Source organism: Ictalurus punctatus, chromosome 24 (assembly GCF_001660625.3).
Source record: "Ictalurus punctatus breed USDA103 chromosome 24, Coco_2.0, whole genome shotgun sequence".
In the NCBI taxonomy this organism is placed as follows: Eukaryota; Metazoa; Chordata; class Actinopteri; order Siluriformes; family Ictaluridae; genus Ictalurus; species Ictalurus punctatus.
Window position 1 is genome coordinate 10,095,343 of NC_030439.2, and position 19,511 is coordinate 10,114,853.

General features: G+C 38.2%; 1 protein-coding gene across 4 annotated transcripts; it reads right to left on the reverse strand.

Moving 5' to 3' along the window:
* Positions 1 to 4,737: 4,737 nt before the first annotated feature.
* Positions 4,738 to 12,080, reverse strand: anp32e (acidic (leucine-rich) nuclear phosphoprotein 32 family, member E). Of its 4 annotated transcripts, none has more exons than XM_017455115.3 (7): positions 11,876 to 12,080; positions 8,683 to 8,832; positions 8,276 to 8,398; positions 7,318 to 7,480; positions 7,031 to 7,161; positions 6,875 to 6,932; positions 4,738 to 6,767 (listed from the first exon to the last, which is right to left on the reverse strand). In XM_017455115.3, the coding sequence occupies exons 1-7, from the start codon at positions 11,927 to 11,929 to the stop codon at positions 6,688 to 6,690; spliced, it is 759 nt and encodes a 252-aa protein (XP_017310604.1). In that variant the 5' UTR covers positions 11,930 to 12,080; the 3' UTR covers positions 4,738 to 6,687. The 4 variants fall into 4 exon arrangements, with proteins under 4 accessions (XP_017310604.1, XP_047006440.1, XP_017310603.1 ...); XM_047150484.2 differs by having other exon boundaries at positions 4,738 to 6,764; positions 7,031 to 7,179; positions 11,876 to 12,078; XM_017455114.3 differs by having other exon boundaries at positions 7,031 to 7,179; positions 11,876 to 12,078.
* Between the last annotated feature and the right edge of the window lie 7,431 nt (positions 12,081 to 19,511).

Here is a 19,511-nt window from a genome sequence, read left to right on the forward strand (position 1 = left end):
AAGAAAAGGCTAAGAAATATTTAATTGTCGTAGTTGTCACTCAGTTGTCTAAACGATTAAGTTCAATTTTATTTCTATAGCTCTTGTTAATATATAACATATTGTCATGATTCCTGAGTTCTTTGTTTAAAGCTGTTATTGTGCAGCTGTGTGAGTGTACAAAGCTTACATAATGTTAGACTGGGGGTTTATGATTGTGTTTCTATATATAATGTTTATAAAAAGGCACATATGAGCTTGGGTTATATATGTTTTCCCTTGGGATTCGTGTAGACACTGTGCTGCACAACAAAAGCCAACCCCCCCCCCCCCCCCCATACCTTCCATATAAGGCTTCCACAGGATCGACCATTCTGATTGGACAGCTTCTGCTCTTCAGGCAAGGCAGTGGGGGTCGGAGCAATGTGTTCATGCACGAGATTTAGGCTGTGTGACATGTATGAGTATATGTGGGAGCAGAGATTCACCCAACATAGAATTTATTTAATATTTATGAAATATAACAAAATAAAATGTAATATTTCATATTTTCAACATTGCATGAGCTATAAGCTGTGAAATGTTGATGTACACCTGACATGCTTACAATTCATCACATGCATATGTGCTTCCCATCAAGACAAAGCCCAGTGTCTTTGCACTGGTAGACATGGACATGCAGGTGGATAGGATGTTGCGTAATAGTACAATAGGCAAACTAGTATGCAAATATCATTCATTAAACTGGAATTCAAAGCCACGTTTTACTACAAGCTTTGCAGATTGGTGTGGAAAACTAGTTCTTACCTACATTTCAGACCTATGCCAACATACTGTATGTAGGAATTGCATTTTACAGTGTGATTAATTCTGTTTAAAAGTGTAAACTGAGTCTGGAATAGACAGTGTATTTGATATGAACTGTATGTTACTGTTCATCCCTGTAAAATAGATGCACACTGTGTTCTCAAATGCAAGGAGTTGCATGAACACACTCTATCATGTCATGAGCAGACCAGTGGGATGATTTTCTATTAAAAAAAATTCTCCTGTTCGATCAGTGATGGCTGGTGGAAGAGCTCCTCCAAGTGGTCATCATTAACAGCTACAATAATACTAAAATTTAAAAAGGTCCTTGGTATCATTTTGTACCTACACTGGAGCCTTTATAACACATTAATAAGTATTGCATGAATCTTTTATAAAGCAGTGCTGGATGATTTACATAGTCTGAATGTTTGTTTATTCTTAAAAGTCATTTTTATTAACAGCACGTTCAGCACAGATGGTGTCTTCTGTGACATATATATTTTGTTTCTATTGATTGTGCCCTGCGTTGGATTGACACCCTGTCCAGGGTGTACCTCGCCTTGTGCCCAATGCTCCGTGGGATAGGCTCCAGGTTCCCCGTGACCCTGAAAAGGATAAGCGGTATAGAAAATGGATGCATGGATGGTTTTAACTAAGTGAAGTCATAAAATATATATGTATATACAGCCCCCTCTGAAAGTATTGGAACTGCAAGAACAATTCAGTTTGCTTGTGCTATACACCAAACACACTTGGGTTTGAGATCAAAAGATGGATATGAGACGAGAGTTTAAGATTTCAGCTTTTATTCCCTGGTACTTACATCTAGATGTGTCAAACAACATAAAACATAGAACCTTTATATTAGACCATCCAATTTTAGGGGTGCAAAAGTATAGGAACAGATAAGTCTTGGAATAAATGAAAGTAAATAACACATAATATTAATAATTACATCAAGCCTGCAACTCACTGACATCAACAAATTGTTGGTTTCTTGTTTTTTGATGCTTTTCCAGGCTTTTACCGTAGTCTCTTTCAGTTGTTGGTTTTTTCTGGGTGTTTCGCCACTTCAGGAGCTGAAATGTTGCTCAATTGAGTTAAGCTCTGGTGATTGATTTGCCAGTCTAAAAACTTCCACATTTCCCCTGATAAAGTTCTTTGTTGTGTTGGCAGTGTGTTTTGGATCATTGTCTTGTTGCATTATAAAGTTCCTCCCGATTAATTTGGATGCATTTCTCTCTAAATTCTGCTGCTACCATCATGAGTTACATCATCAATAAAGATTAGTGCGCCTATTCCAGAAGCAGCCATACAAGTCCAAGCCATGACACTACCTTCACATGTTTCACAGATAAGTGCATATGTTTTGTATCATGAGCAGATCCTTTCTTTCTCCACACTTTGGCCTTCCTATCACTTTGGTAGAGGTTAATCTTGGTTCCAGAACTTTTGTGGCTCATCTCTGTATTTCTGTATTCCAGTCTAGCTTTCCGATTCTTACTGCTGATGAGTGGTTTACATCTTGTGGTATGGCCTCTAAATTTCTTCTCTCGAAGCCTTTTTCAAGCAATGGATTGTGACACCTTCACCCCTGCCCTGTGGAGGTTGTTGGTGATGTCACTGACTGTTGTTTTTGGGCTTTTCCTCACTGCTCTCACAATGTTTCTGTCATCAGCTGTTGTTGTTTTCCTTGGCTGACCCATTCGGTGTCTGTTTCTCAGTACACCAGTGGTTTCTCTCTTTTTGAGGACATTCTAATTTATTGGAATTTATTAAGCAGCAGATCAGTTAGCGTAGAGCCAAACTGCAACACAACATTAAAGGGGCTACTGCCATCATACACGAGTGTTTTAGCTCTGATTGGTTTCCAGATGAAGCACAGGTGTTTTCAAGATAATATACATTACGAAACCTTAAACGATACTATGAAAAGAGCAGCAAATGAAATAGGGCTTAGTGGAATTAAACCAAATTATAGTCCAAAAGTAATTGGACTGTGACCCGTTTGAATGAAATAGTGACCATGTTCATTATGTCTAACGTAAAATAAATTATTTCAGCTCCTGTTTTAAACTCAAAAGGTACAAGATATACCAAGATGCCCATGACTCACCCTCCCACTGACTGAGCAGATAATTGATCAGGACACTTCAATTTTAAAAATGTGATGTTATCTCTCTAAATTAACACACTGATCTAAAATGTAATGATTTAGAACTCCACACTGTTACCGTGTAATGATTTAGAATTCCATGCCATTACCGTATAATGATTTAGAACTCCACGCTGTTATAGAGTAATAAATTAGAACTCCACGCTGTTACAGAGTAATGATTTAGAACTCCATGCGATTATCGTGTAATGATTTAAAACTCCATGCCATTACAGAGTAATGATTCTGTTACAGTGTAATGATGGAAGGTCTGTTGAATTTTAGTCAGCTGGCATATAGCATTAGTAGGGGGTGAACATATGCAAATAAATGTTAGTTTACAACCCTAACAAATCTGACAGTGGCAGTGTTTTAGTTTGATCTTGTGGCTAGCACAACTAGTTCTATCTCTAACTGCTGAATACAGTTCAGGAAGTGATTCAGGATAACTGAATTTTCCCCATGACTATGTGAAGATGTATACAATATGTGATGGCCCAAATGTTAGCAAATGCTCCAATAGCCTTATTTGTAGCGAAACTCAGTGCTGTGTAAGTGTATGGTAACATTGGTACATCAAGTATTAAGATCCCTCAGATGTTCTCCTCCAGTCTTCGCAGCAGCTCTACTTATCTTTTGGAAGTAGGTAATAGTAATAGTAAACTGTAAATAGTAAATGGTAATAGTAATGGTAAATAGTAAAAATAGTAATTGCATAGTAAAACTCTTCCGAGGAGCATGAAAGAAGCTGCTGGCCATCACAGAACATGTGACTCACTTCCGGTTTATAGGACATTTTGGAAGATGAAGTTAACTCCCTGAAGTCCCACCTCATTATTCACTTATTTATCTTTAAGGATATTGTTCAATAATTACAGGGAAGCTAATTGGAAATATTTGTAATTCTAAAAATGATATCCCTCTTATGGTTATTGTCAACTTCAAGTACTTTTTGCAATGTTTTGCACTGGAATCAAATACCATTGTTTCTGCGAATGGTAGACGCCATTGGCAAGTGCCAGCACTCTTTATTCCTCATCAGTGGAGACACTAAATTAGTAAATGGATATTAAGATTTGGTACGTGTTTATTTTCTGTTCATGATTCATGATCTCATCACTGTAAATAGGGCAACAATTCTCAGTGTAGCCATGTGTACAAAGACTGTATACTGATGTGTAAAATGGTAAAATGTGAACTCAAATACACATTTATCAGAGGGGTATGGTACTATTTACTGAAGAATTGGATTGCATCTTCTTCTCTTAACACAAACAATTAGTTTACATATTAGTGTGTAGGGATCATGCTTTTATATAGGTCATAGTGAATCATTTTTACCATGCAGTGCAAGAGTTACCTATTTTGTTGGAGAAAACAGAATAGCACAGTTCCAGTGATCCCGTTCTTTCATTTACCATAGTACAATACACATCAATGTAATAAAGTACCAATGAGAAATATCATTGCTCCACCCCTATACTGCACTACAACACACCCTATTGGCTTAAAGGAGTCTCCCACTCACGAGTTATTAATGGGTCTTTGTAACCCTGTCTGTTTTGCTCTTGTATGCTTGAAACAGTCCACACCCCTTTCCACTAACCCAACGCTGAAAGCACGTGCATTAATAAATAACTAATAGGCGGTGTACAGGCAGTTTCCAGATGGCAGCTCTGTATAGTATTAAACACAGCAGACTGCATTCAGAGATGCTGCAAGCCACACACAGCACTGAGCTGGTTAAGATGTCATGGGTAAGGTTACTTACACAACTTTAGGGGCACTAAAAATATAGTTAGTCAAAGGAACTCTTTGTTTATTAGGAAACCACTCCAAAAAAAAAAAACTGCTTTTGGTCAAACATGTTACATACTGTTTGTGTAGCTTCAAGAACAACAAAAAGCAAATATTCTCAGATGAACATTCCTATATGCACAATATTAAATTGCGATTTGATTCAAATGAAAAATCTTTTTCACCAAATTAGTAATGTAATTCTACTATACACTAGATGAAGGTTTAATTTTGATGTAAATCTGAAGTTAACTGAAGCTGAACAAAAAAAATGTCAGTTTATTGTTCCTCATCTGTTCTACTAAAAAGACCCAACATTTGGATCTAAATTTGTAAAAGTTCAAAACATTTGCCTGTCAGTTTTTAGACCCACTTTTGCAGAGAATTACTGCACTATTACATGGTAATAAACTACTTACAGCAATTCAATTTTATCAGCAGAATTACTCCAAAAGAAACACAAGCAACCCTGTTTGAACATCAGCACCTGTGGAGATTCTTTCACACTCAAGAATTGCTAAATTGTGAAGCTCTACACAATGCATTATTGGATAAAATAATGTATACCTTCATCAAATAATTTATCTTAAATTGTCATTTTTGTGTTTATTTTTTTGTTTTCTAAAAAAATGGGAAAAAAAATAAAAGAAGAAAAAGAAATCAAACATTAAAAACAAACAAAACTAAATCCCTCCAGAGAGGTTTAACTCACACAATCAGAAACACAGCAAAGTACTGAAAAATAATAAAAAACACAGGAGACCCGCATCTAGGGATTTTAGTCTTGAACATATGGTTTGTATTAAAACAATTAACCAAAGAGCTTCATTATTTATTTAAAAAAAAAAAAAAAAAAAAACCCTCACACTAACATTTACCAGTTGGAACATACACTATATACTGTACATATTGCCATACGAACATTAGTTTAAAGGTACTATTCTGTAAAATATCCCCCACAAAAGGTATAAACTAACCCGTTTCCACACCAAGATATAGGAATAAAACTTTATAAGGGTACTATAATTAATCCAACAAAGCCATTAAACCTGATCATTACGTGAAATTTCCCAGCAATATCCCTCTTAAAAGAGAGAGAGGAAAAAAAAAAAAAAAAAAAAAAAAAACCTTGCTAGACAATGAATCAAGGATAACTGAATTCTAAAAGAAAGGGTGAAATGCTTAAATGGTTTCTGTTCATTTCAACATGGTGTCCCACCGTGAAATAAAAAATAACATAATAATTTAAAAAAAAGACCAATTCCAATTAAAATAGGTTATAATCCTGTCAAAAATGTTTATACTACACTGCACCCAAACCCCCTCCCTAATTTACATCACATTTACATACATCACACTCTGGGCTGTCTATTTGAACCTGGCTTAAGGTAAATCAAGAGGTGGCATCCCTTACAAAGATAGTGCCATGGAGGATATCTTCTGCATGGGCTGGTCTATCCAGGACCACAACTGCTGCTAGCTGGAGATCATTGGCTCGATGCTCCGTAGTGGGCTGAGACTGAGGCTGCCCGGAGAGGTAGATGAGGAGCAGGCTGACTCTTGGAGAAGATCTTGGGTAAAGTCACTGGCAGCTTTAGCACGAGCTAACTGGGTGAGTTTATGCTTTACAAACCAAGGTTGCTGTGTCAATTCCCCTACCAGTATTTATGTCCCAGTGTCCTCTGGGAAAGGTGTGGAGACACACCAAAACTGCCCACAGACCTCTTCACTCCCACCGCTCAGCAACAATGACTAGATTCTCATGCTGGGACAAAAACTCGGAATGGCTATAAATGAATTATCAATAAACCCCTTTTATATAGTATATTATGTATTTATCAAAAGAAAACATTTAGCCTCTACAGTGATATATCTATGGTATACAAGAGAAAAACAATCTGCAAGATCACACATTTTTTAAAAAGTTGTTCAACAGACACATGGGGTTAGTCGTCATCTTCATCATCTTCACCCTCGTCTTCTGCGTCTCTCTTCCGCTTCTCTCCCTGAACCCCTGCCTCCTCTTCTAAAACACAGAATGCACAAGAGTCATATGAGAGCAGAAACCCTTGTGCCTGAGGTATCAAAGCCATTGAGGATTGTAAGAAATCACTGTGGATGCTTTACAATTACCTTGACCTTCCTCCTCCTCCTGTTCTTCTTCTACATAGTCATCATCATCCTCCTCATCCTGTTACAAGAAGACATAAACAGTACATAAATAATGCCATGGCATATGTACTTAAAACATATTTAAAATGATTAGATGGTATTCAGCATTTACACTACCTGAATATCATCTTTCATCAGGTAGGACAGTCCAACCTCTCCACTCTCTGATTCTTCCTCCTCCTCCTCCTCCTCCTCATCATCATCATAATCACCAACAGGTCCAGCTCCCTCCTCACCATCTTCATCATCTTCCGAGTCACCACAAACTTAAACACAGTGGCAGCACTAAACTAACTCTAGTTTTACTTTAATTGTAAAAGCACGTTCTGTATCAGGATGTCACATGTCAATATTCTTAACAGTATACAAGTTGTATGATAATATTTCCTCTATAGTCCACTCACCACCATCATCATCCTCTGAGTCGGGAGCCTCGTTATCCTCGGCGTCAAAGCCATCCAGGTATGTGACCTGAGGCAGCAGGTCAAAAATGCTCTCCCTGTACTCCTCCAGTGTTGTGATCTCACAGTTAAAAAGGTCCAGGCTTTTCAGATTCTTCAGGTTTTGCTGAGGGTTAAAGTGGAAATGCCAAAAAAAGTCAACCTTTATGTGCTCAGAATGACTGAAGTGACTAGCGGCATCATGGACATTTATCTTTGGTATGGTTGTGCAGTGTGTTGTGAGGTATCATTACAGATCAAGTGGTGAATTGTCAGGTGACAAGATTACTCTTGTTGTTCAGTAGAAGTTGACTGACAGTGGATTTTTACCGATAACTAAGTTAGGCGGTACCGACCGTTAACCGATTAATCAACCAATATTTTTAAAAAACTGATACTGAATGAAAACTCAAAGTAAAATTTTGCTGAACTTTATTACAAAAACAAACAGTACTGACTGTACCATGAAAATGTACTGTACTATAATTTTTTATTAATATATAAATATTAATACATATGAACTATCAAAAATATTAAAGCATATAAAATTTATACATCTAAACTGAACCAAAAAGTTACACTCAAAATAACAAAAATAAATACATCCAAAATGAATTTAAAATACCCCACTTCAAACACCACAACAATATTTGTCAGTGATAATGTTTATTTCGTCTCTAGATGCCATTTCCACACTATCGGTGTGGATTTTTGCTGATAACTGATCCAGCAATTGTTTTTTGATTAACCGGCAAAACTGATCAATCGATTGAGCTATATCGTAGAGTGTAAGCCCAACTTTAGATCATCATGTAGAACAATAAGTATCACTATTAGAACATCACCAACTGCATCAACTATTAATATTAACAACTAATTATACTAATTTTAACAAGCATGTTAGAAGAGCTATGTCCCTTACCAGAGCTTCCATTGTGCTGAGTTCTTTAATCTTGTTGCCACTCAGGTTCAGGTACGTCAGATTAGGGCATTTCTCTGCAAGTATCTCCAAAGAGCCCGAGATGTTATTGTCACTCAGCTCCAACTGTTTAAGAAAAAAAAAAAGAACAGAAACAAAACATTACATTCATATAACTAGATTTTCCGTTTATAGACATGTAATTACACAAACATTTCATTTAATGCATGCGTTCCATTGCTTAATGAGTATATGAATTCCTTGTCACACTTTTAAGGTTTGACTCACCCTCATACATCAATATAGCTCTACTAATTACACTTTTGATTACCAAAAAGTTTAAGCAGATGAAACAGATCCCTAATCATTTTGAGAGTTGTTATCAAAGTTGTACTGGTGTAATGACAGACCTTCCTCAGTTTAGGCAGTGACGGAAGCATGGCCAGGGATGTGAGACCAACATTAACCATGCTAAGGAACTCCAACTCCTTGAACTCATCTGTGAGGCCCTCGATCTCTCCATCACTCGAGCGGCAATTGTCCACAACCAGCTCTGCCACCTGCAGGGAGAGTGAAGCTGTATATGGGTCTCTGAAACAGGGTGGGTCAATGGACAGGAGTGCTTAAATCCAAGTTTAACATTTACATTCCTCATATCTGGTAGCAATGTTCAGAACAACTGGAATTAAATTGATAACAATAAGGGGGGTGGGGGGTGGGTGTATATCACAATACTTTTAAAGACGTATTCTCAAAACATGATATACTGTATGTAAATTATATATGGGATTTTGAACAAAGTGTCATACAGAGTCCAATCAGCTACTATAAATAATGTAATTGATCAGTGTTATAAAAGCAATACCTGCTACACTCTCAGAAAAGTGCAGCTTAATGCAATTTATTGCGATATCGTTATCACCATATTGGCAAGCCTTCCATTATTAAGTTTTCTTTTAAATCTATATGAGCGATAGCATTCATTCATTCTTTTTATAGCATCATTACACGATCCCTGAATGAATCCTTGATGTATCTCAAAAGCAGTCATCTAAAGGCAAGTTCACACTACATGACTTTCAACATCTGCAGATCGCTGTGTTGTGCAGACTACACGACTTGCTGTCTTGTAATCGGGAGTCCTGAAGTCGTTGTGGTGTTCACACTACGTGATTGCTTGGTGATAGGGGGTCACACACTATATGATCTGACAACATACGGTCATCCGATGACTATCTGGTGTCCAAACTACGTTTGTCACAAAAACACACGCGAGAAGTGACATATGGTGCAAAAACTAGGCGCGAAACAGGAGTTGTTTATTTAAAGATGGACATAGGACAGAAACAAGCAGTGCATGTTGTTTGCATGGTGATCTGTGCTGAAGAAACCCCCAAAAGGAAAAGAAAGAAAGTGGGTGAAAGCTTCTGCCATAGGTTTCGCAGGTTTCCCTTCCTCACGGTGACCTCACCCCATGCCTTGCTCTCTCACTGGCTGAGAGCTCGTCACCACAATCACTGTCAGCGACGACACTTTTCACACCACAGGATGTGGAGTCGCCTGACAGCTCCAGATATTTAGCATGCCAAATCTGTCTGGCGTCGGCGGTGCCTCTGCGATGTGCTGGCGAGCCTCTTTGACACGTCGTTGAGTAGATCACACATAATGATCAACCGCCGATTGGTGAGTGCCGACTCGCCTCCGATCGAAGGGTTTTTGTTGGGGAGCTCGACGATTTGCAAATCGTGAGTAAAATCGTGTAGTGTGAACTAGGCTTAAAGCCGGTACTCTTTAACTCTGAAACGTCACTCAAATAAAATGCTTCAGAAGATTCGATTTATTACTGAATCCAACATTGGTTTTAGCCATATGCACCACCTACAGGTGAATGAGCTGAACTAAATACCTGCCAAGGCTTCAACAGAAGGCGCTTCAGATTAGACATGGGCGTTCACAAATTGCTTTTACTGGTAACACAGATCATCCTCACACCCGATTTACTTCAACAAACCATGTCCCTTTAGATTCATTTTTATATATATTTGAAAACAGGTCATTAAGTCAAACCAAACGCTTCTCCACCATTGCAGGTTAGGCTGTACTACTACTAAACCGAGGAGTGTGTGTGTGTGTGTGTGTGTGTGTGTCTCTGTGTGTGTGTATGTATGTGTGTGTGTGTGTGTGTGTGTGTGACCACCCCACCATCTGCCACATTCCTTCAAGTACCAACAAGACAAAGGAGACAGTCGGATATTTTCTTTCAAAAATAGTCAGTCATGTCGAATATATACATATAAAGTCCTGTAATGCAGTTGAAAACAGGTTATATAACCGCGCTATCGTTAGATGAACATGGAGGAAGAAATGGCACCTTGTTCTTTAAGGACTTCGGGAAAAGTCTAAACCGAATTGTGTCTCACAAAGTGAAAGTGGTCTCAATTCAGGTTTTTGTTTTATTCTAATAACCTTAGGTGGATGTGTCTGGATGTACCAAGAGGACACTGTTGGTGTTTTAGGGTCAAACTAAGTCAAAGTCACCAAACGTCGCCATTCGTGAACTGAAGCGACAAAATGCCGTTCTCCTCCCGCACGCACCCTCGCGCGCCTTCTTCTTCTTCTACACACACTCTTTTTCTCGCGCGCGCTCTCTCACACACACAGAGGCGCGCCACACACACACACACACACACACACTAAACACAGCCTCGGATTTACCGATTATACTATACAAGACATGAAAATACGCTCGGTCCATTGCTGAGCTGAAACCTGGCTGAAGTCTGATCAGTAAGGCTTACAGGCGGTTTGATGAGGAACAGCAGCAGCATGTCAACGTTTAGTGTTGAAGAGCTGGAGACCAAGATGTCCGCCTCGGGAGACCAAACCGCTCTCTACATGACTCGGTTAGAGAAGCCATACTGAAATAATCAGCCGCCAAGATAGTCTCTAACCAACTCTTTCGACCTAGCGACACAATATTCGGAGTAAAATACGCTATAAATGTAATAAAGTACTTCAAATCTGTATAAATAGATAGTCCGATAACGGCTTTAATAGGTAATAAGGTGTATTTACGTCATCGTTTAAAAGTGATTTCAAAATTACAACCGGATGGGGGATGTCAACACTGCGAGATTAAGTTGTAATTGAAGTAGACAGCATTTGTGACGGTAATAATCCGATTAATTCATAAATTCATAAGGTGATGTATATTCATTTTTATGGCGTAACTGCCACTTTGGACGTCAGCACGGCTAGATAAAGTACAGCGCAATGGCGAACAGGAGAGTACCGGCTCACAAAGACTCCGCGGAGTTACTCTCCATAAACACCGACGCAGCTGCGTATTTAAAAAAAATAAAGTATGTAACATAATATAATATATTTCCTTAAATAGTGTCTAATCTATTCTAAATGTAACCGTGACGCTCATCATTCGTCTAAGTTGCATCCTCCTAAGCCTTAACCCATGTGGTGTGTAACTGCAGAGAGCACTCCTGACTGGAGTCTAGTTAACTCTCCGACTCCGCAGGAGAGACAGACAGGTTACGATCGAACATCATTTCGGGGGGAAAATAAATAATTAAAAGTCCAGGATCTCACCTCTGCCGGAGTTTTGTTCCTCAGCTCTAAACTGATCCTCTTCTTCATCTCCATTGTGTGAGAAGATTAGCGCACTGGACGAGACCGTTAAAAATATATATTTTTGTTAGAAACTCCGAAAGCGCGAACCCACGAGCTCAGCTTTCTTCAACGTCTACTGTTCTCTAACTGATCCTCCATGATACCTCGCAGCCAACCCCCTTTCCGAAACCCCGCCCACTCCGCGTCGCGATTGGTCGGTTTTGTTTTCGAGCGCGTGAGCGGTGCATAGGCGTGCCACTCAAACAGCTCAACATAGTCGAGCTTTGGTGAGGAACGTGATTGGCTGGAATTGCGCGCGCAGTAAAATTAGACGGGTTGGTGCGGATGTCAGTAGAAAAGCGCTCAACTTGCCAAACCCCGCCCACTCTTTGTTCTCATTGGCGCCTGCACGCACGTGTCACCCAATACACTCCCAATAAATACATCGATTAAGATCACAGTGATATTTCATAAAACTTACGATACTGTTTTTTGGGGTATAGGTATATAAGAATTATAGGATGTATTGTATAGGATGTATGGGAAGTATTGTTCAATGATCAATTATTATATATATGTATATATCATATCATGCCTGAAATATGGTCATATCAGTGTGGAGTTTTGTGTGTGTGTGTGTGTGTGAAACATTTTGCTATAAAATGTAAAAGTGATTACATTTAGCTATACAACTTTATATACATATCGGTTTACCATTACCTTGAATGAAGGTATGAATTTTGAAATTAGCCCTAGTCAGTAACACATATTTATAAGAAAGTAAGAAATTCTGCACAACCCACGAATGAACTGAAAAAAAAAAAAAGTTCTCACCAACTAACACTACTTATCTCATATTCCACTCTTGAATAAAATGGCTGACCATAAAACACAACAGTCATAGAGGATTAAAGGCTCCAAACAATCATGTCATGCCATCTGTTCCTGCTGTATTTGCACTCAGCCGTATGGCATATCAGCCTGCTTAGGTAAAGGAAATATTTTATAATATAGTTTTTTTTGTACAAATGTAAGGTTTACAAATGAAGAATGACCCACCAAAACAACTTGAAGAATATTCTGATCTCCCAAAGAAAACCTTATGGGACTCTGTGGGACTAGTATAATTTTTCTGTTAAACGCCATTAAAAAAAAAAAAAAAAAAAATCAAAAAAAAAAAAATCACATTATGGTGTAATACCCAAGGTGACCACTAGGTAAATGGACAGTGTAGTGCAATGGATACCATTACAGATATCCTAAGCTGATTTGTCTCACAGTCGTGAGAGGAAGTAAACAATCTTCCCTCCTCAGTCATTTCATAACACTGCATTGTTCAATGTTGAAGAAGTGCAGAAGGACTTCTAATGTTGTAACACTGCAGAGCACCACTGTAACACTGCCAAATGCTTAGTGCACAAGTGTTAAGCTGTGAAAGAAGCCGTGGCAGGCATGAACAAACACAATTTATGTCACTATTATAACACAAAAATAAATATGATAACCTGACTCACAACTGAAAAAAAGAAGTGGAGAAATTAAATGAAAAGAAATGAAAACTGGGGGGTATTTCTGCTGTATCAAAGAAAGACCCAACCGTGTGTCATTTCATTGTTTCTTTTTTAGTTTTTCTATTAAAATAGACTTAGCCAAAGACAAAATTGAAAATGTCTTTTTAACTTTTTTAATATCTGAAAAAAAATAAACAAGAACAACAACAAGCAAACCTGCATTAATCAGTATAATAAATGTTATCATTTACAGTGGTGCTTGAAAGTGTGTAAACTCTTTTAGAATTTAATATATTTCTGCATAAATATGACCTCAACCTAAAGGTGAAATTAGAGTCAGGTGTTTTCAATCAATGGGATGATGATCAGATGTGAGTGAGCACCCTGTTTTATTTAAAGAACATGGATCTATCAATGTCTGATCTTCAAACACATGTTTGTGGAAATGTATCATGGCACAAACAAAGGAGATTTCCGAGGACATCAGAAAAAGAGCTGTTGATGCTCATCAGGCTGGAATAGGTTACAAAACCATCTCTAAAGAGTTTGGAGTTTGGAGTTTAGACAGTTTGTGTACAGGTGGAGGAAATTTAAGACCATTGTTACCTTCCCCAGAAGTGGTCGACCAACAAAGATCACTCCAAGAGCAAGACGTGTAAGAGTATGTGAGGTCATAAAGGAGCCAGGGTAACTTCTAAGCAACTAAAGGCCTCTCTCACATTAACTAATGGTAATGTTCATGAACCCACCATCAGGAGAACACTGAACAACAATGGTATGCATGGCAGGGTTGCAGTGAAGCCACTTCTCTCCTGAAAAGAACATTGCTGCCCATCTGCAGTTTGCAAAAGATAACGTGGACAAGCCAGAAGGCTAATAGAAATTTTTTTTTGTGGATGGATGAGACCAAAATAGAATTTTTGGTTTAAATGAGAAGTATTATGTTTGGAAAAGGGAAAACACTGCATTCCTGCATAAGAACCTCATCCCTATTTGTGAAACATGGTGATGGAAATATCATGGCTTAGACCTGTTTTGTTGCCTCTGGGCCAGGATGGGTTATCATAATTGATGGAACAATGAATTCTGAATAATACTGGTGAATTCTACAGGAAAATATCAGGCCATCTGTCCGTGAACTGAATCTCAAGAGACAGTGGGTGATGCAGCAAGACAAGGACCTTGAGCCCACAAGTCATTCTACCAAAGAATGGTTAAAGAAGAATAAAGTTAATGTTTTGGAATGGCCAAGTCAATGTCCTGACCTTAATCTAATAGAAATGTTGTGGGAAGACATGAAGCAAGCAGTTCATGTGAGGAAATCCACCAACATCCCAGAGTTGAAGCTGTTCTGTACTGAGGAACGGGATAAAATTCCTCCAAGTCGATGTGCAGGACTGATCAACAATTACCAGAAACATTTAGTTGCAGTTATTGCACAACGGAGTCACACCAGATACTGAAAGCAAAGATTCACATACTTTTGACCAAGTATAATATTTTTGTCTCATTTGTTTAATTGTGTTCTCTTTATCTACTTTTATGACTGATGATGTTTTAAGTCATATTTATGCAGAAATATAGAAGACTCTAAAGGACTCATAAACTTTCAAGCATCACTGTAATAGTGTATAGAGTTGAAAACCCCCTTTTAGCTATAAACCTGCATTCTGATTTCACAGCCTAGGTTATGGGTGTTATAAATGTTACTCTATAGAGGTGTAAATAAATAAATAAATAAAAAGTTTCCCAGGCCGGAAATCGAATTTGACACTCTTGACTTAGTGAATACTGTTACATATGGCTGGACAGGTGGTTTGTAGCCTGTTTGTAATAGGAAGGATTACGAGTTAAAGGCATTTCACAGACAGGAAACAGGAAATAACTGCAGCAGACGGGTGGAAAATGGAACATTGTTGGGATGTAGTTATCCATTTAATAATAACAATGCAAAAATTTTAAAGTAACCATGGCACATTTTTCTTGAGGCAAATGTAAGTATTAAGTTTGAATATGCCCAGTGATAATTAATATTGATCTGTTTGTTTGAAGTAATGTGTTTTATGTTACAATTTATCAGGTCAGTGACATTAGTAACACTGTCCCACTGACAGCTATAAAGACACTCAATAAGCATTTGCTTATAGTAACGTGTTATATTTCATTGGGTTATCCAAAAATACAAAGGAAAGCTTTAAATGCATGTGACAGGTGGTGATATGGACACTAGGGAGAAACCCACAATGTTAGGACATTAATACACACTAGATGGCAGAGAGCACAAGGACATGCCCTAACCAGTTATAACTGCATTTACTTACACACATTTGGCTACTAAATTATAAAGTTGTCACTAGATGGAGCAAAATCTCTTTGGATAGATAGTATGTGTGTATCTGGAAATAATATTCTTTATATATACCTTTTGTCTTAATTGAAACAAGACAGTAGAAAAATTAACCCTTTTAAACCCAATATTTTTCTTTGAAAATACAGAATATCAAGAAAATATATTGGAGGGTGATCTACACTCAACAGTTGTGTGCTGAACAGTGACAACATGCACTTTCACTTGAGGACCTAAAAACCCACTTTTTAGGCTTCTTAACTATATTTGACATTTTATACCAGATCTGCATATTCTAGTCAAAGTATTTTTTATTCAGTCCCTGCTGCATTTCAGTGAGTATGTTTAAAAACACAAGCCTATGGATCCTCACAACAATGAATGGCTGTAATGGTCCACTGTGCTGGAACCCCAGTGCTTCCTCTTGACCTTCATAAACAGCTGTTGTCACATCTCCTTAGTGTTAACTGCATGTCTTTGTCCTTTAAGCAATGTCCTGGCCCACTGCTAGGCAAATCAGGAGGAGTGGTGGGGGTTACATGTTCCGACCAAAACAAAGGCAAATGCATACTGGTGCATTTGAATGCAGGAAGACAATAGAGAACATCAGGCTGCCTTGGGGAATCTGTAAAGGTTCATAATGGAGGAAGCATTGGTATTAGTAGACACAAAGGACCAACCAGAGTGGCAATATGAATAATAGACTAGTGGGTGATTACAGTTGTGAACACTTCAAAGTCTAGAACAAAGGATATCAATTTGATGTTGATATTGTAATACTGCAAATAAACAGCCAATCTATAAGAATATGGTTTTTGGTCATAAATACAATAAGGCCCATTAATCATGCAAGCTAATTGCATACTTCATATTGCACATTAAAACAAGTTGAAATTCAGTGGAAGAATATGTTTGTGGGCAACTATAAATCTTTAAAATTTCAAACATTTGAAGCAGTACGTAGTTAATTCTGTGTGATTTTAGAGTGGTATTCTTACTGATATAAACCTGAATTAAAGAATGTATTTTAAGGTTAAAGGGATAGTTCCAAAATAATACAATTCTGTCATCAATTACTCACCCTCATGTCGTTCCAAACACATAAGACTTTCGTTCATCTTTGGAACACAAATGAAGACATTTTAATGAAATCTCCGACGCACGTTCATGAGAGAACCAAGACGCATGCGTGTTATGTTGACACGAGAGTGGACAAAAAAACGTCCATTCTCGCAATTCAACGGGACATGGAAGTGCTGCACTCTTTACAGCAGAGGAACAGGGACACTGTACACAAACTGAGTCACACAGAACAGTCTTTGTAACAAAGATGTCTGCAAACTTCAACATAGAGGAAGACTTTTTTGTCAGCTCTCACGGACATTTTTTTGTCCGCTCTTGCATCACAACATGCATGCGTCGTGGTTCTCTCGTGAATGCATGTCGGAGATCTATGTAGAAGTGAAGCTATTTTGTGAATAAATAATAAATTTTTAGTTTTTTTTGCGCACACAAAGCATTCGTATTGCTTCATAAAATTGGTATTAAAACACTGGAGTCACATGGATTACTTATACGATGCCTTTATGAACTTTTTGGAGCCTGAAGGTTTTGGTTACTTGACTGTAAATGGAAGGACAGAAATCCCCCAGGTTTCATTCAAATGTCTTAATTTGTGTTCCGAAGATGAATGAAAGTCTTAATGGTTTGAAATGACATGAGGGTGAGTAATTGATGACAGAATTTTCATTTTTGGGTGAACTATCCCTTTAATGACAACTCCCCATTTATCTGATGTAGTAGAACAGATCATAGTAAAACTGAGCCCCTCAGATGAATGAAAAATGATCTTCAACATTATAACACAAAATTTGGGAAATTCCCCTGTACATAGACCTCTTTGTGTAAACCATGACTGTGATGTTACAGTCATTGATGTGCAGAGACATGAATTACTATGAAACCACCATGGTTTCATACAGAGTAAAACTGTTAGGAAGGCTTGTAAATGGTAAATACATACTAAGTGAGGTTGCAGACCTATGGCGTTACATACACGGTACTCCTTGCATTGTCGTGTTTGATATTATGGGTGTATAAATTTGTCTCTTAGTGTGTTGCCAAGTTTGAAATACACAACTATAATTTTAATTTAAAAACAATTAGATTTTTTGCAAATTCCAGTCACATAGTGGATCAGAACAATGTTTACTTATGTTTGCTCTGCTTTTCTTCACTGCTTGCTGGTCTGGTTTTCCTTATTGTGTTAGATTTGGTTTTGAGATAGGCCTTGTCTGGGTAGCCACAAATATTGGGGGTTTTCTGAGATGTTTGTCCTTGCCTTTGGATTCAATGCAATTACACATTCTCAGCCATTCTTTTAGGTTGTTTTCCAATGAGTGAGAATCATATGAGAATCAAATGTTGCTTTTCCACCAGTTTCTTTATTCAAAAGGCCATTTTTTCCCCCAGTGTAAACCTGATGTAGCTGTCCATTAAGGTGGTCTATTAAAAAAGGCTTCATCCTGGATTTAGATTTTGTTCAGATGTCAACCACATATTTGAATCAGTAACTAGGTCTTGTTCCCTCTTTCAGCTACAGATTGTATTTAAAGTACATCAGCATCTACCGACCACCAGCAACCACCAATGGGTATCATTCTCTCCTTTCTTGAATGTACTGTATACAAAGAGCTGTCGCTCTTTCTTTTCCATAATAATCACAGTCTCCCAGTAAACTGTGACTAGCTCTTATCCTTCTTGACCTCTCAGCAGCCTTCAACATGTTCAGTCACTCCTGTCCACCCTCACAAGCTGTGTAATTAATGGCTAAACAATGCAAGTGGTTTGCTTCCTAACAGGTGAAAGAGAGCAGAGAGAGGATCTACATCTCTCCATTGGTGTCCCACAAAGCTCACTGCTTGGTCTTCTTATATTTTCCCTCTATACCCACTCTCTTAGTGAAGTAACAATCTCCTCACGTGGTTTTTCATACCACTGCTATGCTAATGACACTCAACATATCCTCTGCTTCCCTCCCTCAGACACTCAGATTTCAGCTGAAATCTCAGCATGTCTGGAAGACATCTTAACATGGATGGCATCTCTTCAACTGAAATTAAATTTCAGTAAGGCTTAGCTGCTGTGTATCTCTGTAAATGCATTGTGTTAAGAGCTTGTGATATCCCTGGAAAATCTCAGGTCACACCATCTGACCATGCACCAAACCTTCTGGACAACCAACTGTGATTCTCTCCTTATGTTGCTAACCTGACACATTCCTGTAGGTTTCTTCTTTCTGCAGGGTATGTCCTTTTCTCTCCACAGAGGCTACTCAAGTGCTTTATCCTCCTTTGTCACCTTGCGATTGGACTACTGCAACTCTCTACTGCCAGGTCTTCCCCTTTGTGCCATCAGACCTCTGCAACTGTAAGACTTGTGCAACTGAAAGTCTTCAGAATGCAACTATATAGCTTGCTTTCAATCTTCCCAACATCTTTCACATTATCCCATTTCGAAAGCAATAAACAGACCAGCCCCCACCTACCTGAAGGCACTTATCAAACAGCAATCTGCATCATGTTTCTTTCAAGCCTCATGCATGGCTTGACTTGAACCAAAATCCCTCAAGATATAAGGAAGACATGCATCAAGACCCTTCTGTCGGGTCCCCCAGGTGGTGTTATGAACTCCACCTGGCTGCCTGAATGAATTACTGTCACTTTCAAACAAAGACTGAAGGCCTACCTCTTCACTG